The sequence below is a fragment of the Capra hircus genome, chromosome 10 (assembly GCF_001704415.2).
Source record: "Capra hircus breed San Clemente chromosome 10, ASM170441v1, whole genome shotgun sequence".
Lineage (NCBI taxonomy): Eukaryota > Metazoa > Chordata > Mammalia > Artiodactyla > Bovidae > Capra > Capra hircus.
The window spans coordinates 94,469,399-94,494,866 of record NC_030817.1 but is presented as its reverse complement, the minus strand read 5'-3'; the positions used below and the strand labels follow the sequence as shown (position 1 = coordinate 94,494,866).

At 41.0% G+C, this 25,468-nt stretch overlaps 1 protein-coding gene across 1 annotated transcript; it reads left to right on the top strand.

Annotated features, from left to right (window-relative positions):
* On the top strand, positions 3,409–25,312 carry HMGCR (3-hydroxy-3-methylglutaryl-CoA reductase). The gene is made up of 20 exons (XM_018053703.1): positions 3,409–3,539; positions 8,459–8,646; positions 9,065–9,176; positions 9,460–9,547; positions 11,156–11,240; positions 12,146–12,251; positions 15,637–15,743; positions 15,851–15,967; positions 16,406–16,566; positions 16,683–16,930; positions 17,041–17,219; positions 18,227–18,421; positions 18,760–18,918; positions 19,058–19,215; positions 19,899–20,004; positions 21,830–22,000; positions 22,286–22,426; positions 22,519–22,677; positions 23,163–23,317; positions 23,454–25,312. Exons 2-20 carry the CDS (start codon positions 8,482–8,484, stop codon positions 23,506–23,508), a joined length of 2,667 nt encoding a protein of 888 aa, XP_017909192.1. The 5' UTR covers positions 3,409–3,539; positions 8,459–8,481; the 3' UTR covers positions 23,509–25,312.

Genomic DNA, 25,468 nt, shown 5'->3' with positions numbered 1-25,468 from the left:
TCACAGTATCTGCCAAAAGCTAAGTGACCAGTTATCACTTGCAATGAACTAGTTAAAAAAAAAAAAAAATCCTTGAAATTAAAAAAAAGTGTGTGTGTGTGTATGCAAGACAAAGAGAGAGAGAAAATTACCCAACGTGAGAAGATGTAAATTTGAACACATCTGGGAGCTGTGAATGAGAAATTAATAGATAAGTAAAATTCGGTCTAGATAGATAAGCAAAAAAGGTCTTTCACAATGGATCATCAGAAACTTCAACAGTCATGATATGTGCTAACACCAAAGACAGCGCTGTGGAGGGATTTAGAGCATGTGCTTAGCAAATGGATTTCAAAGTTCATATTACAAATGTGTAAACCTAAGCCGATTACTTAACTTCTTTCTTTCTGTAGATTCATCATTTGTCAAATGCAGATTCTACTAATGCTTTCCTAATGTTATGAGAATTGAAGGAGTTAATATCAATAAAACACTTAGAAAAGTGGCTAGTGCATAGAAAGAGCTATTTAAGATTTTACTATTATAATTAATGTTCCTGTTATAATTCCTCATCCTAAACATGGCCCATGACAACAAGAAGAAGCAAAAGTGATGGTTGGAGGGCTAACATACTTATGTAAATAAATATTAATACTAAGAGCTATGTTAAAGATGGCAATGCGGGCCACTTGCTACTTTAAAAGTGTCTCTTAAAACTGTGCTTTTGTAGGGTTCCCTGGTGGTCCAGTGATTGGGAGTCCATCTTGCAATGCATAGGACACAGGTTCTGTCCCTGGTCAGGGAGGACCCCATGTTGCGGAGCAACTAAGTCCCTGAGCTTGTGCTCTGGAGCCCGGGAGCCACAGGGACTGAGCGCACGCGCAGAACTGCTGAAGCCCCGCACCCTATAGCTGTGTGCTCCGCACTGAGAAGCCCGTGCACTGCAATGGGGAGGAGACCCCGCTCCCGGCAAGTACAGAAAGCCCGCACACGGCAGTGAAGTCCCAGCACAGCCAAAAACAATTAAATATAAAAACCAAAAGCTGTACTTTTGTAAGTGTACTTTGCTGTGAGGGTAAACCCACATAAGAAGAAGACACACAGATTTCTTTGACCACCCTACATCCCGCTTTCCCCTTCTAAGTTGTGTCTTTTTTGTGATCTCTCATTAAGTACAAATTTTTAACAGCAGTAAAGATTCTTTCACATAAATTTTGGGAATCATATATAAGTTGTTTTAATAATATAAAACTAGATAATTAGTTTCTTTATTACTTGCTTTTGAACTCATAATTTTATTGGAGTTCATAATTAAGCAGAATTTGGGAATACAGTTTCCAAATCTTGGTCTAAAGCCTTTTTTGAAAAACCTTCATAATCCTTATTTGAATTTACATTAGTAAGCATTTGTATAAACTGTAACTAATAATTCTGAGATATCTGGTCCTTTTGACTTATAGGGACATTAAAAATATGACAAAGTTTCTACCTCTTATACAAATCTTTCGTCTTCCTTTTGATAAAACTCATAATAGGATACTTCAATTTTTGGTTAAGTTCCCTTTGGTCTTCTTCACTGTGAAAGCTCTTTCCTTCCATTGTAATTAATTCAACAAATAATTAACAATCATCTAATTCTACGAAGAGGTATAAGATTCATAAAAGGCAGTTTCCATGTCTGTAATGTTGTCACTATAACTCCAGTGCCAACCAAAGTGCATTGCGTATAATAGGTGTTCAAAAAGTATTTGGTAAAGAAATACAAATAAAGATCCTACACTGAAGAAGCAGTCTAAGTTTTAGCTCTGGGTTCAAATCCTAGTTTTCCTAATACCTATTTGATCTAAAGTAAGTTGTTTAACAAATTCATTTTCCTTGTAAATGTAAATAATATCTATTTCATAAGGGTTATGAGAATTGCCTGGAAATCCCATGGACGGAGGAGCCTAGTGGGCTGCAGTCCATGGGATCGCTGAGAGTTGGACACGACTCAGTGACTTCACTTTCAGTTTTCACTTTCATGCATTGGAGAAGGAAATGGCAACCCACTCTGGTGTTCTTGCCTGGAGAATCCCAGGGACGGGGGAGCCTGGTGGGCTACCGTCTATGGGGTCGCACAGAGTCGGACACGACTGAAGCGACTTAGCAGCAGCAGCATGAGAATTTAGCAAGAGAACAGTTTAATAAAACTTCTCCTGAGTATACAGTATGTATCAGGGACTGCATTTCAAAATACAGGGCTTGCAAATTGAGGGGATTGCAATTTGTGTTCTTAAGACATTTCCACATAATAAAATAACAACACAGGTCATATAATATGGACCTGTTTGGGTGTTCAAAGTAGGAAGAGATGACCTATATTTAAGGGAATTAGGAAACAAGGTGATATATGAAATGGTCCTTGAAGGAGAGTTAGGATTTCACCAGTTAAAATGGGCAGGCATATCCAGATGGAAAACAGAGCTCATAAATGGGAAGGTAAAAAAGTACTGAGATGTCATTCTTTTGGCTGAAGGTAGGGCTGAGGTAGGAAGTGAGACACAAGCATGAGATGTGGAGTAGGGCCATATTGACGTTGCCAATTTCTTTAATCCAGTAGACAAGGAGCAACTCTTGATGGTTTGGGGGCAGACCAACGGAATTATAGGATTTGAAGGTGGAAACACCAAAGTGAAGAGACAGATTAGGAGAGGTTATTGCATTATTTCAGCGAAGAGATAATAAAGGCCTGCAGCAGGGAGTGGTCAGAGGCAGCGTAGACATAACAAAGCAGGCACATTTCAGAGAATGGAGGGTCTGTGACTAGTGCCACGCGCTGGAGGGGCAGAAGGGGAGTGGGAGAGGAGAGGGGGCCAGTGGTTTGGGGATAGAGACCCCGTGACTGAAGCCATTGACACTATTTACAGAAAGGGGTAAGTCACAGCAAAGTGTGGGTTTAGGTTTCGGAAATGGGTCAGCTTGAGGTCTGAGTTTCTCCTTTCTGCCACCTTCCCTTTTTTATATCCAGGTTTTCAGGGCCACCTCCACTTCCCTCCTCCTCTACCCACTAAGAGATTGTGCTTTCTGTTCTCGACCGGACCCTGCGCTTATCTTCAGGCCCCAATTATTCTGTTCCCCATAGTACTCTCCCAGCCAGAATGACCCCAGGGCAGATGCTGGACTGGAGGGCACTCCACCCGCCAGATCCCCTATCATCTTCGCCTAGGCAGCTTCCAAGCGTGCGCCTCCACGGCTCTATGACCAATAGGGAGGCCCCAGTGCGGGGATTCGACTCGCTATTGGTTGGCGGAGCCATGGTGAGAGATGGTGCGGTGCAGGTTCTCAGCACCAGCGAGAGCTGTGGGCGGTTGTTAAGGCGACCGTTCGTGACGTAGGCCCGTCAGGCCGAGCCAGCCCCAGATGATTGGCTAGACGATCGGACGATCCTTCCTTATTGGTCGCGGGGTCGTCCGGTTCCGAGCGTGCGTAGAGCGAAAGTTCCTTCCGCTCCGCGTCTCCGTTGACTGGAGACGGGCGGAGCGCCGGCTCCCGGGAACTGTGGCCTCTAGTGAGATCCGGAGGTGAGGAGGGCGGTGGGAGGGAGAGGGTTGGGGTCGTGTAGGTGGAGGTTCTCGGGCTCCGCCCGACCCTGCCGGGAAGGGGCAGCCGGCACCGCCTGCTGATCGGAGGGGAGCTGAGCGGGAGGCTTTGCCCGGGGTGGCGCCTCGGTCCGGTGGGGACTGCGAGGAGACGTCCTTGAGGCGCAGCTGGCCGAGCGGCGGCCCGAATCTATGCCGGGGAGCCGCGGGACAGGCTAGGCCTAAGGGGCGGACGGGGGGGCCTTCCTCTTCGGGGCTGTGGTCGCTGTCGATGGACCGGCGGGGCGTCGCCGCGTTCCCTGGCCCTGTCCGAAGCCGGCGGTGCTGGCCGAGCAGTCGTGATCGTGGAGTCGACAAGGGTGCCAGGCGGGGTGACCTCGGGGTCCCCTTGATTCGATAAATGCTGGGGGGCTGTGAGGCAGACCGGCCCGCAGCTCGAGGAAAGGACGCGAGAAGATCTGTAAGGTGCCGTGGTTCACGCCCATGATTGCTGTTCTTACTGGGTTCACGCCTTGGCGCTGCTCTTCGTCAGCACCCTTCTGTGAAGTGACGGATGAGATCTCCGTAAATGCTGCTGACTCGCTCAGAGCTGTGGATCTGCATAGATTCATCCGGTTATTTCTTGGAGAAACGAGTTGAGAGGATGCGAGAGCCCAGGGTAGAGACTTGCCCAGACTTGAACGATTCTTCTTTTTGCGAGAGGCGTCTTCTTGGTGTTGATTACTGATGTCCTTTAGTCCAAATCCTGTAGTTTTTTCGGAATTATTTGGTTTTGGTATTTTGGCAAGGAGAAACGTACCTTGGAGATTCACAAATAGAACAGTCAGTTTTTACGGTGGGAGGAAGTTGATGTACTCCATCTTAAATGGTCGTTTGAAATTGTTCAGGGCTTGAAGGCTTGCCTTCTCAGCATCACACAGTGTAGAGAATGTGTTTTTGTTGTTGTTTGCTTGTGGATTGATTTTTCTCTTCATACAGCGAGAAACAGTTTATGATTTAGAGGTAATCTAGCAAAGACTCAGAATGTGCTTTAGGGATGGACTGGATTTTGAGGGCCTTCTTGGTGGTAGTGTCTTTCCAATTTGTGATCAAACTTGGCAGTAAAGACACTGAGAGTTAGTAATTTGAAGGCTAAAAAATATGCAAAGATTAAATCATTAACATGGGAAAACTTCGTGTGTGTGGCATGAACATTTCAAGATGAAGTGTGTGCGCTCATGTTTCATGTTCTCTTTATTCTTGTATGATCTAGATTATGAATAGGTAACCACATCTGTATCAGTAGCTGTTTAGGTTGACCATATGAAATTGTTGATATTTGAAATTTGATCATTATTCCCCATACAAAAAAAAAGCAGTTTCATATGGTTCACTTAATACTTGCCTTTGTTAAAGAACTTTGGAACTCTAGCTTTATAAGTGAATAAAAAGATATGTGATTTACAAAGAGGCATCATGCCATAGAATTGAGTGTAGAATCCAGGTTTCCTTATTCCAGTGCAAGAATTTTTTTCCCCCCTAAGATACTGGGTTGAGCAGCAGAATGCTAATCCTGCTGGAATTAAAAATGACTCAGTACAAGACATGGTTCCTGCCCTCAAAGAGACAAAACATATACGGCAATTAATTTAAGAACAGTGTAAGACAGTATATAATCAAATACTGGAATATATAGCATAGAAAGAGCACAGAGTGGGAGAAAGAGTTAGAGTAGGATGCCAAGCATCCTTTTCTGCAGTTTGCCACAGTAGGTGGTTTTTGTAGCACATTGGACTAGAGTTTGGGGATTCAGTTTAATTTAAGTTATCCATTCTTTTGAGTAATCTATGAAATGTTTGCAGCATGCTTCTGTCTGTATGGGCAAGGCACACATTGCCAAACTTGATTTTTTTAAACTAAAATTTATTTTTATTGCAGCATGGCCTAAACACTTTGAATTTGCATGAGCCATCCCTATTGACTGCTAGTGCCATTTGCAACTGCTGATGAAGTCGGAGGATTGGATTCCATGACATTTAAATGCTTTGCATAATCACAGGGATATAGGGAGGTTGCTAGTGGGAAATGAGATGTGCGTGCAATTATGGTGACTTTTGACACACCTTTGTACATTTGGCTACTCATTTTGTGTTTCCAAATAGGTGAGATTCTCTGTGTTTGGGAATGAGATTCTGTGTCAGTCTTTACCTGAATGTTGCAAAGATGACTTTACACCTAGGAAAGAAATGTCCCAGAACCGACAGTGTTACCATAAAGCTTTTGAGGGAAAACATAATGATCCTAATATATAATTATGGATTAATAATGCTCAACCTATTTGTGATCAAATTGGGGTGCCTTCTTGCTAGCAGCTCAGATTTTAATTCTGCTGAATTCACTTTTTGATAGTGAAAAATATATTGGCTTGATAAGGGAATACTCAAGTTGAGAAGGCTTGGGGAGAATTAAAATTTTTGACCTAATTTTGAAATGCATTTTCCGTTAATTCATCTTCTGTAACATTGATGCTATTAGACTAGTTTACAGGGTTTTGGTTTTTGTTTTTAAAAATAAGGAAGTTATGTGATAGAAGGCCAGCATGAAAATCTAGGCCCTTATTAGGTTTTTAGTTGAAATGAAGTAGAGTTCAAATCTAAGATACGATTAATATTCTCCAGCACTTCAAGTCCTTGCTAATTTAACAAAAGATATTTTTGTTATCGTTCATTTTCCAGGATAGTATAGAAAATATAACTTTTCTTCCCCACCCGCCCCTCCTCCTTAATATGTTCTCTGAATGCAGAGAACTGGGGCCCTTGAAGAGGGGGGAATTATATCCATACCCTGCTGCTGCTGCTAAGTCGCTTCAGTCGTGTCCGACTCTGTGCGACCCCACAGATGGCAGCCCACCAGGCTCCACCATCCCTGGGATTCTTCAGGCAAGAACACTGGAGTGGGGTGCCGTTTCCTTCTCCATCCATACCCTAGGGCCCTTTAAAAAAGTCAGTCTTTAGGTCAGGTTCAAGATGTGTCAATAACATGCACGCTACTGTAGCTTAAGAATTTATTTTTAAGTAGCAGGTGTTTCTTGAGCAAGTGCATTTAAGATAGATGAGTGCAAGGCACTGGAGAATGCCGTGAGGAATAGAACTCAGGGAGGAAGGCTGAAACACCTGAAGAAATGCAGGCAGATGCACGCCACGTGTTCGTTTCTCAGTGCCTGCCAGCTGTTTAAAATGGAGACCCACATTAAGGGATACATGTTATGTCAGACGCCAGGACATACACTCATGTCTATAACGGCATGAAACATAGTGTTTCAGGAAATAATACTGACCCATACCACATGTCTAACCCACAGCTATTTTCTTCTTTTATTTTAAAATGTTCTGACTCATAAACTTGTTTTCATGATCCCATTGATCCAATGAAGGGATTATGACCTGCAGTTTGGAAACCAGGCATCTGTTTGGTGGTCTGCTGTGGCTGAAGTGTAAAGAATAGAGCACGCTGAGTGATGGAGTCAGAGGTGATGCTTAGTCATCGCTCTGGTCCCTAAGTGTCTCTAATTTTCTTTTCCCTAATCCTTTAAATAGATTAATCCTTTATTTTCCATAATTTGATGCTTTTTTATTTTCTTCTTCCATAAACGAATCACTTGCTTAATTACCCTAAATGAAAGATTCATTTGAAATCTTGATTGTCAGTCAGTGGGCCTAAAATTTAATCTTAATTTTAATTGATTTTAATGGGTGGTTAATATGCTTTATCCTAAGTATTAATTTTGGTGTAAGAAGGCTCACAAGTTCCTATATTAGAGATCAATAACTATATTAGATTTTTAAAAAATCAGAATATCAAAATTATTATTATTTAGTCAACAAACAGGAGAAGGCAATGGCACCCCACTCTAGTACTCTTGCCTGGGAAATCCCGTGGACTGAGTCCATGGGGTCGCTAAGAGTCAGACAAGACTGAGCGACTTCACTTTCACTTTTCACTTTCATGCATTGGAGGAGGAAATGGCAACCCACTCCAGTGTTCTTGCCTGGAGAATCCCAGGGACAGAGGAGCCTGTTGGGGTTGGACAGAGTCGGACACGACTGACGCGACTTAGCAGCAGCAGCAGCAGTCAACAAACATGGAAAAGCTTAGTTATGGTAGTCACTAGACCAAAATAACCCAAGTTCTGTTGGAAAATTTTGAAAGCCACGTATGTCTGCTTTGGCCAGCCAGCCCCTTATTCTTATACTGGTCCAGCATTTTTATTAACTGTTAAAGTCTGGGAAAAGACCTCTAGTGACAGCAACATTAGGAAGGTTAATAAACATCATTTTGCTAGTGATAGTGACATTATGCCATGTGTTATACGGAATGGAAAGGTCTAATGGACTCCTGCCCTTGAGCTTTATAAACTAAGATAGTGATTTATAGGAGGACACTGACGGAGAAGATAGTTTGGTATTTACCTTTTGCGTAACTAGAATGTAGAGAGTGAGGACAGTGCTTATACCCATTTTGTGTCAAGGTAATCAGAAAATGAGTGTGAGTCGTCGTTTCTCACCTTCATTTTCTACTTTACTGCTTTCCTCCTTGGCTTAGATAATAATCAGAAGCTGAGATATTTATTTGGTTTGATCTTAAATGCTCAAATTCATACAAGTGGTAAGAAATAGCTGCTTTTAAGCTGTTTGCTAATGAATAATAGAGGATTTAAGTGTTGCGAATAAAAGAGTAATGAGTCCTGTCATTTGGGTTTTGTAATTATTTCCCGGAATTACAAGGAACACTATCAAATAGTATTATCCTTAAGGTACAAGACATTGCATACAAAAGCAGGGTTTTCAAAGCAGGGTTTAAAACGTTTTCCTAAAAATACAGTGAGCTGTATATTAAGTGTTCATACTTGGTGTTCCTTCCAGGATCCAAGGATTCTGTAGCTACAATGTTGTCCAGACTTTTCCGAATGCATGGCCTCTTTGTGGCCTCCCATCCCTGGGAAGTCATAGTGGGGACGGTGACCCTGACCATTTGCATGATGTCCATGAACATGTTTACTGGCAACAGTAAGATCTGTGGCTGGAATTACGAGTGTCCGAAGTTTGAAGAGGTTTGTGAGATTAATCTGATTGTTGACTCAATTACATTGTAAATTTCTCCTTTTAGAGACCATATAATCAAAAGAACTTAGGAGTAAAATTTTTATTTCAGTATTCATAACTTACCTCAAATTTTCATTTACTTACATTTACTTGTATTTACTTATACAGATACTTTGCTTCTGCTTTTGGTATACAAATGAGTGTAATTGACTTGACCTGAGAAATCTAGCTTTCCTAAGTGACTTAACAGTAAAAAATGATTGGCTTAAACATTGGATGTTTAAAAATTGGGAGTTAATGTTTTATTTGCATTTTAATGTTTTATTTTACTTGTGCCTGCATTTTCATGATGATACATAAACTAATGACGCCATACAAAATAAAAATTCTTACTTTTGATCTGGACTTTTCTCTCTCTCCCGATAGGATGTTTTGAGCAGCGACATCATAATTCTGACAATAACACGATGCATAGCAATATTATATATTTACTTCCAGTTCCAGAATTTACGCCAACTTGGATCAAAATATATTTTGGGTAATAATTTTGTATATGAACCTTTTTGTGTCTGATCAACTCTTTTATTTCCTGTGGAAATTTGCCTGTTTAAATCACATGGGTGGAAATGTGTGTGTTGCTTAGCGTGTGCTGCGTGTATTTAGTAGTTTGATTTCTTTTCATTCAAGTTAGACATTCTGCTCTTTGAGACCTTAATAATCTGGAGAAAATAATATTGCCTTCAGAATATTGCAGGACTATGTGTTATTATGTGTGTGATGAGGACGAGATTTTTTCAGTGTGTTAAATTTTGTCTTTATAGGTATTGCTGGACTCTTCACCATTTTCTCCAGTTTCGTGTTCAGTACAGTTGTCATCCATTTCTTAGATAAAGAATTGACAGGTTTGAAGTAAGTATTTACAGCATCAATATACTTTCTTCCAAAATATATTGGTAAGAACTTTTCTACTCCACGTTACAAAGCATTGTAATATTTAAACTAGCAAAAGTTGATGGAAAAGAGCGGGAAATTTTTCATGAAACCAGTTCGCTAATACCTGTCAATGTTTTGCTGTGTTTCGTTCCTTGTTTTTTTTTTTTAATCTTTATTTTTACTTTATTTTACTTTACAATACTGTATTGGTTTTGCCATACATTGACATGAATCCACCACGGCTGTACATGCGATCCCAAACATGAACCCCCCTCCCCGTTCCTCATTTTTTTTCTGCTTAAAGAAAACTTCTGAGCTCCTACCTGTATCCCGCTTTATAACTTTTATGCTCATGAAAAGCTATGAACACCTTTGCGTGTCCTTAACAGCTAGCTCTCTAGTATTTTCTTATACGAGTACATTGCAGTTTATGTACTTAATCCTCTGAGTTGGATTTCTTAGGTTATGTAATTTCTTCCATTGATAACAATACTGTGATAAATGTCTTCGTAGCAAATTTTTGTTCTTAGTTTCTTGGGATACATCTGTAGGAGTGAAACAGTAGCCACTGTAGGTCTTTAGGGCTTTTAAGGGTCATTACTGCCAACTTAACTCTCCAGAAAAGTTATCCTTCCATAGATAGTATTTTAATTAACGAGAAAAGAATTACATACAGTATACGAGTTTTCCCTAATACCTGAAAGTACAGCTCTCCTATGAAACCTTTTGTAAGTGAAGAAGCAGTTACCTTGGAATACATCTTCCTAATGGATGCACACCGTGTGTGTCTTTGAACTCAGTCATGTTCGACTCTTTGTGACCCCGTGGACTGTAGCCCTCCAGGCTCTTCTGACCATAGGAATTCCCAGGCCAAAATACTGGAATGGGTGTCCATTTCTTCCTCCAGGGGATCTTCCCCACCCAGGGACTGAACCCAGGTCTCCTGCGTAGCAGGTGCATTTTTTGCCACTGAGCCGTGGGGAAGCTCTGGATGCACGCAGTACGCCAAGATGCAGCGCAGGTGTGCTTCAGAGCCGCGGCAGCTTGGTGCTGAGATGCTGAGCACAGTCCCCGGGCATTGCCACTCTGCTCCAGGTGCCCACGGCCTCTGCAACGGCTCCCTCAAAACAAGTACTACACGCTATTTTCACTTTTCACCTTTTTTTGTAAGAGTGAAAACCCTCTTTGGATTTCTTTTGGTTAGCAAAAATGAGTACTATGTAAGTCTTTCTTAAAAGTGAAGTGGCATAAAGTGAGCTTTTGAAAAGTGGGGGATACCTGTATTCCAGTTTTCCCCCATACTAATTCACAAGAATGCATTTTTTTTCTTCTACTAATGATGCTGTTTTGCTCTAAAATTATCCAAAGGTGTTTCTTTGTAAGTGTATTTACATTTTTAAACATTAAAAATCTTCTTAAATAGTTTGGCTAATAAATTTAGCTTTGAGGTTGTCAGAGGAGTATAGGGTATACCTCTTGGTCTGTAAAAGGTACTCCAGGGCAAAGGTTTGTTTTAGGAAGGGATTTTTAGTGATATTTTTCTTTTGTTAAATATACCTGATCATGTTGTTTTCTCCCCCCCAGTGAAGCTTTGCCCTTTTTCCTGCTGCTGGTCGACCTTTCCAGAGCAAGTGCGCTAGCCAAGTTCGCCCTCAGTTCTAACTCACAGGTATTATTGATAAGACATGAATGTAGGTGGTATTCTTTTCTCTCAGGTTGTTTACATTAATAGGAAAGATTAATAGAGCTTCTTCTTAGTCCATGATTCAGGAATTGCATATAATTTTGTCCAGTCTTAAGACTGGTCTTCTTAGGTACCCTAGGAACTGTACCATTTTTCTGCCAACTCAATTGTAATTCCACAGCTCCTAAAATTTGGAATTTTCTCCATTTTCATTTTTGAAGGTTTCAGAACATAAGGTGTTATGTCTTTTGGATAAATTACAGTATCTACCTATTGAAATGCATTAGCAAACAGACAGGATCTAAGGGAAGAATCTCAGGGTAGATTGATTTCTAAACCCCTTGAATTAACACTGGCATTGTTTCATCAAACGTTTCATCTTGGTGTTCATTAGTCACTTTAAAGAATGTAACATTTTTAGTAATACTGAGTATAAAATATCATGTACTTCTGCCCTGAGCATGTATTTGATGAATATTTATTTATGATCATTTGAGCATTTTGACAAGGATATTTAAGTTTCACAATACTAACATGATCTCAAAAAACTTGAAACTAAGAGCTTGTGTCAGTGAGTGGTAGCCAAAATATAAAATGATGTAGGAATTTATGTGGGATTTCCATGGCAGGACTCATATACTACCTCAAAGGAATCTTCCTAAGAAATGACTCAGTCAGTGGGTGGGGAACGCAGAAGCAGTGTACATATTCTTTCTTTAGACCTTTATATTATTAGTATCCTTTATATCTGGAAAGCCTGTTAGTCTTATCATATTGTGTATTTTGTTTTTAATATAGTAAATTCGATTTAGTAAAAGCCCTGGGGTGCTCTAAAAGTTCTTAAAATTATTTCCCACCTTCTCCTCATTTGCTATGTTTGTCTGTTTCAGGATGAAGTAAGGGAGAACATTGCTCGTGGGATGGCAATTTTAGGTCCCACCTTCACGCTGGATGCTCTTGTAGAATGTCTTGTGATTGGAGTTGGTACCATGTCAGGTTTGTAAACAATTTTTAATATACTTTAAAATTAATTGGTAGAAGAGAGAGAGGAACACATTCAGTTCAGTTCAGTTCAGTCGCTCAGTCGTGTCTGATTCTTTGCGACCCCATGAATCGCAGCACGCCAGGCCTCCCTGTCCATCACCAACTCCCGGAGTTCACTCAGACTCGTGTCCATCGAGTCAGTGATGCCATCCAGCCATCTCATCCTCTGTCGTCCCCTTCTTCTGCCCCCAATCCCTCCCAGCATCAGAGTCTTTTCCAATGAGTCAACTCTTCACATGAGGTGGCCAAAGTACTGGAGTTTCAGCCTCAGCATCAGTCCTTCCAAAGAAATCCCAGGGCTGATCTCCTTCAGAATAGACTGGTTGGATCTCCTTGCAGTCCAAGGGACTCTCAAGAGTCTTCTCCAACACCACAGTTCAAAAGCATCAATTCTTTGGTGCTCAGCCTTTTTCACAGTCCAACTCTCACATCCATACATGACCACTGGAAAAACCATGGCCGTGACTAGACGGACTGTAGTCAGCAAAGTAATGTCTCTGCTTTTCAATATGCTATCTAGGTTGGTCATAACTTCTCTTCCAAGGAGTAAGCGTCTTTTAATTTCATGGCTGCAGTCACCATCTGCAGTGATTTTGGAGCCCCCCAAAAATAAAGTCTGACACTGTTTCCACTGTTTCCCCATCTATTTCCCATGAAGTGATGGGACCAGCTGTCATGATCTTCGTTTTCTGAATGTTGAGCTTTAAGCCAACTTTTTCGCTCTCCACTTTCACTTTCATCAAGAGGCTTTTTAGTTCCTTTTCACTTTCTGCCATAAGGGTGGTGTCATCTGCATATCTGAGGTTATTGATATTTCTCCCGGCGAACACATTATATTGTGTTAAAGTCAGACTTTTAAAAGTCTGACATTACAAAAATTAAAAAAATTTTAATTGTATGAATATGTAGGTATATCTGATCTGACCTTTTGTCTGTCTGCTTTAGAGAAAACCAAGCAGGTTACTGATTTATTTTCATTCTTATTATCTCATCATCTTTTCTGGTGCTCCACTTTTTTGATGACTGTAAGATGTTTTTGTCTGGTGTTTAACCAAGATTGTACTCTAGGCTCATTTAGAAAGCCATCTTCTAGCCCCTGATGTCATCTGGATTGACTTTAATGAATCGGTTCCTTCTGTTTTAACTGTCAAGTAGGAGACAATGCAGAAGTTGGGAGTTGGACAGATCGGAGTTGGGTCCGCCTAACAGAGTGGTTAGGAAGATTTAATCAGTATGCAGTACATCTTAGCATTGAGCCAGCATTGACCCTAAAATATTTGTTTATTCATCCTTAACTGGATAGTAGAGAACTAGATGTTAAACATCAAACATAGGACTCCATTATATAGGACAGAAATTATGGCCTCGTGGAAATATGCCGGAAAGAATATATCATGCTGTTGTCAAGGCTTCCTAATCATTGAGACTAGACTTCATGGCTTTCTCATGAGGGCCACACTGGGCTGACTGCTCTTCTACTGTACTTCCTGGTGCCTCGGTGCCCTCACCTAGGGATTTATTCTTTCAGAAGTAAATCAGCCGTTAAGAGAGTAGTTAGTTGCCATTATTAGTTGAGATCTGTTCACTAGGTTGTGTATAAGTATATATACTGTTTCTTCTAACTTTCTGAGGGTAAATTTATTATTTATTCAGTTATTTAATCTATCATTCAAAACTTACTCAAAACTTACTCAGCAAAGAATATTTTTAAAAAAATTTAAAATGTGTATTTCTTAAAATTTACTTTTTTGGGGTACAGTTTTAAATTGTGACACAGATGTAGTCATGTAACTGCCACCACAGTCAAGAAAGCATTTTTGACCAGGTGAAAATATAACTATGTACTTTTATTCAAGAACAGTATGTAAGAAGATGAGAGGATTATCTGGGAACGTGGAAAGCAGTGGAAACTGAAAAGGGAAATAGGGCGATGACTTTGGTCAGGATAAGGCACATGCATGAAGGAAGTGATTCCATTTGATGTTGGAACAGCCAGCAAGGAGGCACTTACAGCCATACAGCAATGGGAAAATTAGTGATTTGGCTTAGAGTGGAATAAAAGGACAGATTTAATACTTATTAACAAGGAAGTAATGCTTGGGAAACCCAGTAAAAAAGAAAAAACTCTTTACCTCTTGGAAGTATATAGTGCTGTCCCCTTGTAGCAACAAAGTGGCACAAAGAAACTGTGCCCCTGGGCCAGAGTGAGGAAGAGTGCCTGGAGAGCCCGAGGCAGCAACGTAGCCACTGCTGTGCAGAGGCAAAGGGGCTTAGAGCACTGGTCAAGTATGGTTTTGATAGACTCCAGTTTGAAAAGGTTCTGTTTGGCTACTATTTAAGTGCAGTTGTTCATAATGCTTTTGACATTGTAATTTTGCATTCTCTTGAATTTCTGCCTTAGTGATAGCTATAGAATTTTTAGGAAATACAGTATATGCTTTTTTCTTTCATTTAGTCCAGTGATCTAATACAATTCAGAAAATAAAATCCAATGTTGAAGTTTTTTAAGTTTTGTATTACTCTAGTTAGCAGTTTTTATGGGAGAAGGGAATCAATTTTTATGCTTTCAAAACATTTTTATTTTTAATATGAATAATGTCAGAAATATGTTTTATATTCAAGTTTATTTGTAAAGCGAGAGAGTAGGATTTGATAATCTAATCTTTTCCTAGCTCTGTTCCCTTCTATTTGAGAAGATTTCCAAATGACACCTGAAACGTTTGTTAATTTTGGATGTTGGGTTGCCTTTCTGTGTTACATCATTTTTCAAAGAGAGCAATGAAATGAACTGAAATTTTAAGACCGTCAATAGATACCACAGAGGTTAGATTGAAATGACAGTTGAGTAGTGCACATAAAATACTTACTATGATACTCTATCAAGAATGATAGAACAGGCAGTGTGTTTTACAAAGTCCTTGGCCCGCAGGTGAATTGCTTCTGTGGTGATGAATGGGGTTGGACTAGTGGGGTAACTGGGTGGAAGGCGCTTGCCCCATTAGAGTTCTGTCCCTGATATCTATCCTGTCTTAACAGAGTACTGCCGTTTGATACAAGGGGGTGATCGGGTGGCATTAAGCAGTGCCGTGCCTGGCACTGTGACTTTGGGGACATGGGCGGAGGCAGGGTCTCTGCCTTCAAGGGAGCTGTCCCTCTTGCGCTCGGGCTTCACAGCACTTCTGAGCTCCTGGCTTCCTTTTCCAGTAGATGGCAAAGAGCCTAGTATGCCAGCACTGTCACGTGTCTGTCTCCCTACGGGAAGAGCCCTGGGATGCGGGCAGCCTCGGATGCGCGCCCTGCGCGCCCCCAGCTCACGCTTCTCGTTCTCTCTGACCAGGGGTGCGTCAGCTCGAGATCATGTGCTGCTTCGGCTGCATGTCGGTCCTCGCCAACTACTTTGTGTTCATGACTTTCTTCCCAGCTTGCGTGTCCTTGGTTCTAGAGGTAAGAGCTGTTCCTACTCAGGGCGCCAGTAGAGGAAGAGTTCTCATTACGTTAGTTCACCTAAAGACAGTCGGCACCTTCTAACGGAATGCTGACTTCCTTTGTAGCTTTCTCGGGAAAGCCGCGAGGGCCGTCCAATCTGGCAGCTCAGCCATTTTGCCCGAGTCTTAGAAGAAGAAGAAAATAAGCCAAATCCTGTTACTCAGAGGGTTAAGATGATTATGGTAATTACATAATTTCTTTTCCTTTCATTATCTTTGGTTCCAATATCATATTCTGCTTTTTAGTTGGTTTTTTTTTTTTCCCCTTCTTGTTTTTCTACAATTTTTGGCTCTTTCGCTGATATTCCTCTTCCTTTCCGCCTCCCGCCCCCTTATCTTTTTCCTCATTCCTTATGAGATCTCTGGTCTTCTCTCTGCCCTAAATAGATTTTTCAAATCCTCCCACTTTCTCTTTCTTTGCAACTCTGTTCTTTTGGGGGAATGTTCTCAGCCTTTCACTGGGGTTGTCCCTTTGCTCAGTCACATAGCAAGCCTGGGGCTTTCTTTACCTGGTGAGGGAGGGCATGGGAGGAAGACAGTGTTCGGTTATCCACTTGGAAAATGTGAGTTTAGGCTCCATTGATATGTAGAGGGTACATGATTTTTGAACTTTTATTTCAGTCTCTAGGCTTGGTTCTTGTTCATGCTCACAGTCGCTGGATAGCTGATCCTTCTCCTCAAAACAGCACAGCAGACAATTCTAAGGTTTCTTTAGGACTGGATGAAAATGTGTCCAAGAGAATTGAACCGAGTGTTTCCCTCTGGCAGTTTTATCTCTCTAAGTAAGTTCCCTGAGCCCTACTTTGAATCATAGCACTCTGTGCTTCTGACAGTTTAGGTTATGCCTCTCTCTTTTATTTCTGAGTAATAACATTTTAATTTGCTTTCTTTTATTTAGAATGATCAGCATGGATATTGAACAAGTTATTACCCTAAGTTTAGCTCTCCTTCTGGCTGTCAAGTATATCTTCTTTGAACAAGCAGAGACAGAATCTACACTCTCGTTAAAAAATCCTATCACATCTCCTGTAGTGTCCCAAAAGAAAGTCACAGACGATTGTTGTAGGCGTGACCCTGTATTGGTCAGAAATGACCAGAAATTTCATGCAATGGAAGAGGAGGCCAGGAAAAACAAAGAAAGAAAAGGTGATTTCTTATTCTCTTCATTTTCCATTCTTCCAATGTTGATTTGTGAAGTTGAGTCTTTTCTAAAGCACAAATTCAGTGTCTGAGATTTCTTTTGATCTCTTGAACAGTTGAGGTTATAAAACCCTTACTGGCAGAAAATGACACCTCAAACAGAGCTACATTTGTGGTGGGTAACTCCTCGTTACTCGATACTTCACTGGAACTAGAGGCGCAGGAACCTGAAATTGAACTTCCCGTGGAGCCTCGGCCTAATGAAGAATGTCTGCAGATTCTTGAGAATGCAGAGGTGAGAAACTAGACTCAGGCTTGGTATCTTTCTTAAGAAAAGGAGTTTTTTGTTAAAGGAAGGAAGGCAGTTACAGCTTCTGAGTACCTGTAAGTTCTCAGCACAGTGTTACATGGTTTACAGGTCCTGGTCTCATTATTTATTTCCTGCAACCTTGTAAGATAGGTATAATTTTCTCCATTTTTCAGATGAGAAAATGTTGGCTCTAGGAGGGTTAATTAAGTATGTCCCAAAGTAAAACAGAAAACGCTAAAGCTGGGATCAAAAGTCCAGGCTTTACTGACTGAAGACTCTGTGCGCTTTCTACTGTCGTTTGATAGAGAGAGGAGCAGCTGCTGTAGTGTCTGTGTGTATTAAGGCCTAGGAGCGCTTTGACACAGAAATGAATTTCAGAGAAAGAAGAGAGGTTTGAGGGGCTTTTTGAGTTTTTAAAGCAAGCTTGATGCTACTGAGGAGGCTTATTTTCTTTCTGATGTTTGAACAGGACGTCCTGCTGACAATCCCTGTTTGACTTAGGGGTTTAGCATGACTGTTATGTTCCATTCCTATCTGCTTACCCTGATTCATTCCGAATTTATGTGCATATGAGTGAGAGTAGATTTTGTTTCTTTATCACTTTCCCTCATTCTTATTAATACGTGTACCAGTATCTCAACTGCATGCTACATACAAAATTTATAGGGTGGGTGTCAGAACCTTAATTGTGAAATTTTTTCCCCCTATGTATGTGACTTGCAAAATTTAGTGTTTTGGCTTAACATTTTGTTTAGCTTCGCATTTTTATAAAGAATTTTTATTTTGATGTTCTCATTTCTATTCAAATCATCTCCTTCTTTAGAACTTCAAATCCCTTTGGGTTCTCAAAGTACTTTTATTTTAGTTGTGCAGAGAGCACTGTGTGTATAACATGTTCTGTTTATTATGAATAGTATGAAGTATGATTCTTCAAGTCTATTTTCATTTCCCTCTATCAACCCCTTTCCATTTTTTTACTTCCATTTCTTTAGAAAGGTGCAAAATTCCTTAGTGATGCTGAGATCATCCAGTTGGTCAATGCAAAACATATCCCAGCTTATAAATTGGAAACTCTGATGGAAACCCATGAACGAGGTGTATCTATTCGCCGACAGCTACTTTCCAAAAAACTTCCAGAGCCTTCGTCTCTCCAGTATCTACCTTACAGGGATTATAATTACTCCTTGGTACGTTATTTTCTGTTTTCGAGCAGGTTTGCTTTATAGCTTTAGTCTTTCAGTCTTCTTCTTGATTCGTCTTTTAAACTTTCACAGTTTTATAAAACAGTTTCCTTTTGAATTCATTTTACTGTAATTTTGTATTCTACTTATGGTATAGGTCATCAAAATTCAAAAATACTTTCCCTGTTATTTACAGTCATTACTCAAGAGTTTAATGTTTTCAAGACTTTTTAAATAAAAAAACTGGTTGAAAATAATACTCTAAAGGATTAAGTTGGAAGGAATGACAGAGGCTGGGTATTTGGTATATAGATTTTCACTTGGTGCCTGACTTTACCTTTTAGGTGATGGGAGCTTGCTGTGAGAATGTTATTGGATATATGCCCATCCCTGTTGGAGTGGCAGGACCTCTGTGCTTGGATGGAAAAGAATTTCAGGTTCCAATGGCAACAACAGAAGGCTGTCTTGTGGCCAGCACTAACAGAGGCTGCAGAGCAATAGGCGTAAGTGGCGTTTGTGTATCTGCCTCTCAAGATGCTCTCTAGGCAGTGAGATGAGACTTGGGGACAGTCATGGAGACCTTTGGGACAAGCAGAATTTTTTTCAGGATTAATGTCTGCTCTTGTCACACCCTCTGGATAGCTTGGTGGAGGTGCCAGCAGCCGAGTCCTTGCAGATGGGATGACTCGTGGCCCAGTGGTGCGTCTTCCCCGTGCTTGTGACTCTGCAGAAGTGAAAGCCTGGCTTGAGACACCTGAAGGGTTCACGGTGATAAAGGAAGCATTCGACAGCACCAGCAGGTGTGTGTGGGGGGAGGGGGAGGGGCTTGTATGCATTCTCGTTTATTTCAGAACCAGTGCCATACCTAGGATGACTAAATGTAACTGTAAATATAGCGCCTTCTTAAGATGATGTAACAAAACATCGATTTTAAATCCATGCTTTCAGATGTTAATTCTTGGTTGGGATGGAGTGGGTGGGGTGGGGTGGTTGGGCAGAGCAGAATATTGATTTCAGTGAATATCTACATAGAGGTTATGTTGGATTTACAAGGCTCATGTTGATTAGGGTATTACTTTGCCCTAGCACAGTTTTGATCTAAAATTGCCCTCGGGCAGGATTGCCTGAGAAAAAGATTTTCCAAGCAGGATAGAGGTAAATAAATTAGTATAGTAGATTTACTTTGACTACAGAAAATTAAATTGATAAGGATAGTCAATACAAATGATTACCCCAGTATAGTTCAAGCTTTTAACGTTTATTGGTCATGAAATGACTTTCTCCATCCCTTCCTTCTTGCAACATGTACGAATGAGATAACAGCTGAAGCAGTATTCTAATAGAATATTTAATTAAAGAAGAAAATACTTTTAATATGTAGTCTCCATGAGTTTTCTCTTAAGTATAAAATAAACCAGCTAAGCTAGACTTTAGGATAACATCCATTTTCTTAAAAAAAAATCTTTGCTTCTTTTGTTTAAAGGTTTGCACGTCTACAGAAACTGCATATGAGTGTGGCCGGACGCAACCTTTACATCCGTTTTCAGTCCAGGTCAGGTGATGCCATGGGGATGAACATGATTTCAAAGGTGAGCACGGATGGACTGTAATAGAATTTGCTGGAGTGATTATCCCTGAAGAGGGGAGCAGACTCACTCTTTATGCCCTCCTATATTTTTGAATTTTTCACCCTGTGCACATACTACTTACTCAAGGAGTTAATTGATTGAAAGATTTTTATTGAAAGGTCAGTATTGATACATGTAGGTCATGTTATATAAATCAGGCATTTGTTGGTTGGTATTGTTCATATTTGAGATATTTAATCTAGAGTTAGCATTGAGCATGTTCCGGGTCTACACTGAAGGGCTGGGAGGAATCTGGGGATTAGTGCTTCAGAACTTTGTCCTGTAATCCTGAAAGCTGACTTCTTCTAGAGACTTCAAAACACACGTTTAAGAAGCCAGGTTCATGTGTGTGTAGGTCCTTTAATTATCTCCTTATAAGAAGACTGTGTATAGCTCATCTTTTTTCTACTAATATTTGTTATTTATCAGATAGAAATGTAAAATTTTAAAGTCAACTAGTCAGGCTAATTATGCTTTCCTAGTTATAAGGACTATTCAGAAAGAGAGTATAGTGACTAAATACATATGCTTTAAAATTTTCCAGTAAATAGCAGTTCCTGAAGAAAAAATTACAAATGGAATTACTTTGACCCAGCAATTCCACTTTTGGGTAGACACCCAAAAGAACTGAAAGCAGAGACTCAAAAAGATGTGGGTGTAGCCACGTTCATAGTAGCGTTCACAGTCGCTAAAAGAAGCCCACACGTCCACCCACAGATAGAGTGTGGGATGTACATACAGTGGAATGGTATTCAGTCCCAAAAAGAAAGCAGAAAGAAAGAAAAGAAAATGAAGTCGCTCAGTCGTGTCCGACTCTTTGCGTCCCCACGGACTGTAGCCTGCCCGGCTCCTCCATCCGTGGGATTCTCTTGAGTGTACTGGAGTGGGTTGCCATTGCCTTCTGCAGGTGGTCTTCCCGGCCCCGGGGTCAGACCCAGGTCTCCCACATTGCAGGCAGATGCTTTACCATCTGAGCCACCAGGGAAGCCCCAGAAAGAAAGCGTGCCACATGCTAACTGTGCATGAGCCTTGAGGTTCACGTGCTAAGTGAAAGAGTCTGGTCACATAAAGGGAAGTACTGCGTGATTCCCCCTGAAGAGTTAGCTCGGTTAGTTAAATCTGTAGGAGCAGAAAGAAGGTGGTTGCCAGGGGGTGTAGGGAATGAGGAGGTGTTTAACGCGCATGGTTTGTGGAGATTGCTGACAGCAATGCTAAGGTTCTTAACAATACTGAACTATGCACTGGAAAATAGTCAAGATGGTAAATTCTGTAAAGTGTATTTTACCACAGGTAAAAAACCATTTTTTTTAATTCCCAATTTTTTTTAATTGGGTTTTTTGAAGTGTGAGTTAATTGATCTAACTTGATAGAAGTCCTTGGAAGGCTTGTTACATTCTGTCTAAATCCTAATGACATTCCATTTACAAGATTTACTTGAATGTTTGAGTTCTCTTTACTGGCTTTGGTAACTTGGGCTTGTAGATAACAATTTAATAACTAGAAGAGGGGATTTATGACACATTGGTCATGGATTGTGGTCCTCACTCCCCAGTGACACGAATATAGTATTATATCCTAATTATATCCTCATCATATGATTCATCAATGACTACAAAGAACTTCATTTTCATATTAAAAAAATTAGGAAAAGATTATTATAGTTATTGTATTTAGAAGAGTTAGTATTATTAGATACTAATAATAAATAAATAAAGCCTCTGATTCGTGAATAATTTTGTGTGTTTTAATGTAGTTTTTCTTGTTATTTTCTTTCTTCGGCTAATAGGGTACAGAGAAAGCACTTTCCAAACTTCAGGAGTATTTCCCCGAAATGCAGATTCTGGCAGTTAGTGGTAACTATTGTACAGACAAGAAACCTGCGGCCATCAACTGGATAGAGGGACGAGGGAAGTCCGTGGTCTGTGAAGCTGTCATTCCAGCCAAGGTTGTCAGAGAAGTGAGTGGATGACTAGTTTATTTTGTTCATCTTTCACTGGATTACAGAATTGGGAAGAGAAATAGTTACATTCTAAGTAAACTTGAACATACAGGTGAATGTTTCATGTTCAAGATGACTGCTTCATTCACAGAGCAGACCCTACGGCTACTTTCTGTTGAGGTCAGGGCTTACACGGGGCCGCATCTACACTCCCTTGTTTTCTGGAGGCACTGAAAGTAGGTCTGGTAACCCATTCCTAATCTTCAGGGGAAGACGTAAAGTGTGCACAACTCTGTGTCCTAGGTGTTAAAGACTACAACGGAGGCTATGATCGAGGTCAACATTAATAAAAACCTGGTGGGCTCTGCCATGGCTGGGAGCATCGGCGGCTACAACGCGCACGCAGCAAACATCGTAACTGCCATCTACATTGCCTGTGGGCAGGTGAGGGCTCCAGCCTCCACCTTTCTTGTCTTTTGCTGTTCTAAAGAAAGAGAAGTTTTATATTTTTACTTTCTGTTTTTTTTTTTTTCCAGGATGCAGCACAGAATGTTGGTAGTTCGAACTGTATTACTTTAATGGAAGCAAGCGGTCCCACGAATGAAGACCTGTATATCAGCTGCACCATGCCATCTATAGAAATAGGAACCGTGGGTGGGGGGACCAACTTGCTCCCTCAGCAGGCCTGCCTGCAGGTGAGACCCGTGGGGGCACCGCCTGCAGCCGCCTCGGGCCCGGCCCTGGCTCGTTGAGGCCCTCTGGGTTGCTGCCTGATACTGCGCGTCACTCCCCTCTCATTTTAGCCGGTGTTCCATTCGTTTCCCACTGGTCTAACCCAGTGTGAGTGAGTGTGCCGCCAGCCAGGTCGCGGGTGTTAGGTTCATTGTGGTGTATCCACCATACGCTGGCTGGCAGATTTTGAAAACGTAGCAGCACGTCCTGTGGAGCCTGGTTCTGTTCTAACGCTGTTGCTGCTGCTGCGTTGCTCAGGCGTGTCTGACTCTGCGGCCCCATAGACTGCAGCACGCCAGGCTTCCCTGTCCTTCTCTGTCTCCCGGAGCTTGCTCAAACTCGTGTCCATGGAGTTGGTGACCTAGTTGCCCTCGTTTTAGTTGATTGAGTAGGAAGTTGTTGCCGTGACAGGAAGGTTGAGTCCTGCTGTGTCTGTCCCTGGCTGCAGATGCTAGGTGTCCAAGGAGCGTGCAGAGACAACCCCGGGGAAAACGCACGGCAGCTTGCCCGAATCGTGTGCGGCACGGTGATGGCTGGGGAGCTGTCTCTGATGGCAGCACTGGCAGCAGGCCATCTGGTCAGAAGTCACATGATTCACAACAGGTAAGACTGACAGATTTGTTTGATATATTTTCCCCGTGCTTAAAATATGCAGTATAAAAAACCCACCCTTCAGATAACAAGTCCAAGCTTAACATTTTGCATTCCTGATATTTTGCATATCTCCTTTTCTGCCTAGGTCAAAGATAAATTTGCAAGACCTCCAAGGAACTTGCACTAAGAAGGCAGCTTGAACAGCCTGACCGTTCAGAACTAAAAAACGGGTGTTGGGTTCTAAAGGACTAACGTAAAATCTGTGAATTAAAAAACTCAATGCAGTGTCATGTTGAGAATGAATAGACATGATCAGTGAGACGACTGCTCGGTTTCTGGCTCTTTCGGAATGATTGAGGTTCTTCTTTCCATGCAGAGTTCTCAAATCTGAAAACAGTTTACGTGCTTTACATGCTGTGTCCTCTGGCAAGATCTTGACATGGATATTATGCATTTATAGCATCACAGATGGTAATCTACAGCACACTTCTGAAGGAGAATACAGCTGAAAAAAAAAAAAAACTGTTTTCTTTTCATGGAACTCATGGAGACCAGTGTGAGATTGAACCCTCCTCCTGTCCACACCCGCCCGGCCCCAACCCTGGGTTGAAAATGGATTTTTAAATTATATTGTAGCTGACAAAACTCCTGATTTCATAGTTAATTTATTAAGTCTGGGTTGTAGATCTTTAAGAAATAAGAGCTAAGTTTATTTTTTGTAAACTAAAACTTCATTTGGTGCTGGTCTATTTTGATTTTGGGGGATAGCCAACATAATTCTTCAGAAAGGGACCTGCTTTCTTCAAAGGAAGAATTACTTTTATTCCCGTGTTACAGAATAATGTGCTAAGCAGTGCTAAACAGTTCTCTTTCAAGAAAACAAATCACTGCATTTATTTCTGCAGGCTATTTGTTCAGAGAGGACTCTTGTCTAAATATAAATGTTTGTCTAGATTGATTATAACACATCTTTCAGTATATAAGGCTTTTAAGAAGTAGAGTTTTGTGCTCTTTATTAAAGACACAAGAGCTCTTAATATTGCTTAGACAAAGGTGACTATTTATCAATGAAATACAAGTCTGTAACCTCTCTCAGAACTCAGAGGGTGGAAAAGGACAGGTTTGGAAGAAAATGTACCATTTCTTGAAGCCAACTTAAATTTCTTAAGAGACACATTTATTTAGCTGAAAAATCTAGGTAGTTTTTTGTAAAGAACTGTACCAAATCTGTATATGTTGTAATAAAGTTTCTTGTGCTAGGAGTTTATTGAAAGTGTTCAAGAAATAAATAAAAATCAACTGATATTCTGGTAAAATACTCTAAGCTTGGGCCAGAGCAGACAGTATTCTTTAATGTTGTCCAGGAAACCCTGGCTTGCTTGTTGAGCCTAATGAAGGGGAGAGTCCTCTTTGAGAGCCAATGAAGGCACCGCGTGAATGGCCTTGGAGGGAGTGTCCCTTGTCCTGTGGCCAGGAGGTTGGTGGCTGAAAGGTTCACACAGGGCTCTTTGATGGACCCAGAAAAGCTTCCTCAGGGGGTCAGCAGAGTTGTCGAATCTTAATTTTTTTTTTAATGTATAACTTTTGTATAAATAATAAAGAATTCCTTATTTTGTATTACATCAAATGCTTCAAGTGTTGGTCTTGGAAAGCTGGAGGCTCGTGCAGAAGACGGACTTTGAGAATCATTCCAGTCATGCCATGGCGGCATGGAGAGCCTGAGTGGGGGTGTCTGCTTCATTGCTGGGGAAGACTGACATTTTCTGCTGTTACGTGAAAGTTTAAGTTGTTTCTGTTGTGACTTTTCAGCCAGTGACTTCTTATTTATCTGAATTTCTTATGGAAGTGGCAGTGAAAAATATTTTGGGTCCTCATTTTGGTGACTGTAACCCATATCATCTTGCTAAACTGATGTTTTGTACAATTACTAAACTGTCTACATTTTGTTATACTTCCCCCACCCCCCACCCCCAGTTCCAGTAAATTATGACAAGGAAGTTAATAAGTGTAAGCAGTAACTATTTTTTTTGTTTGGATTAACTATAGGCCTGTCTGAGATTTAGAGGCTTTTAAAGTCTGGTCAGTGTGGTACCTCTAATGTGAATTGGTGTCGCAAGACCATTTATCATTCCCCATAATCTTCTCCGACTCTGCAGGAGT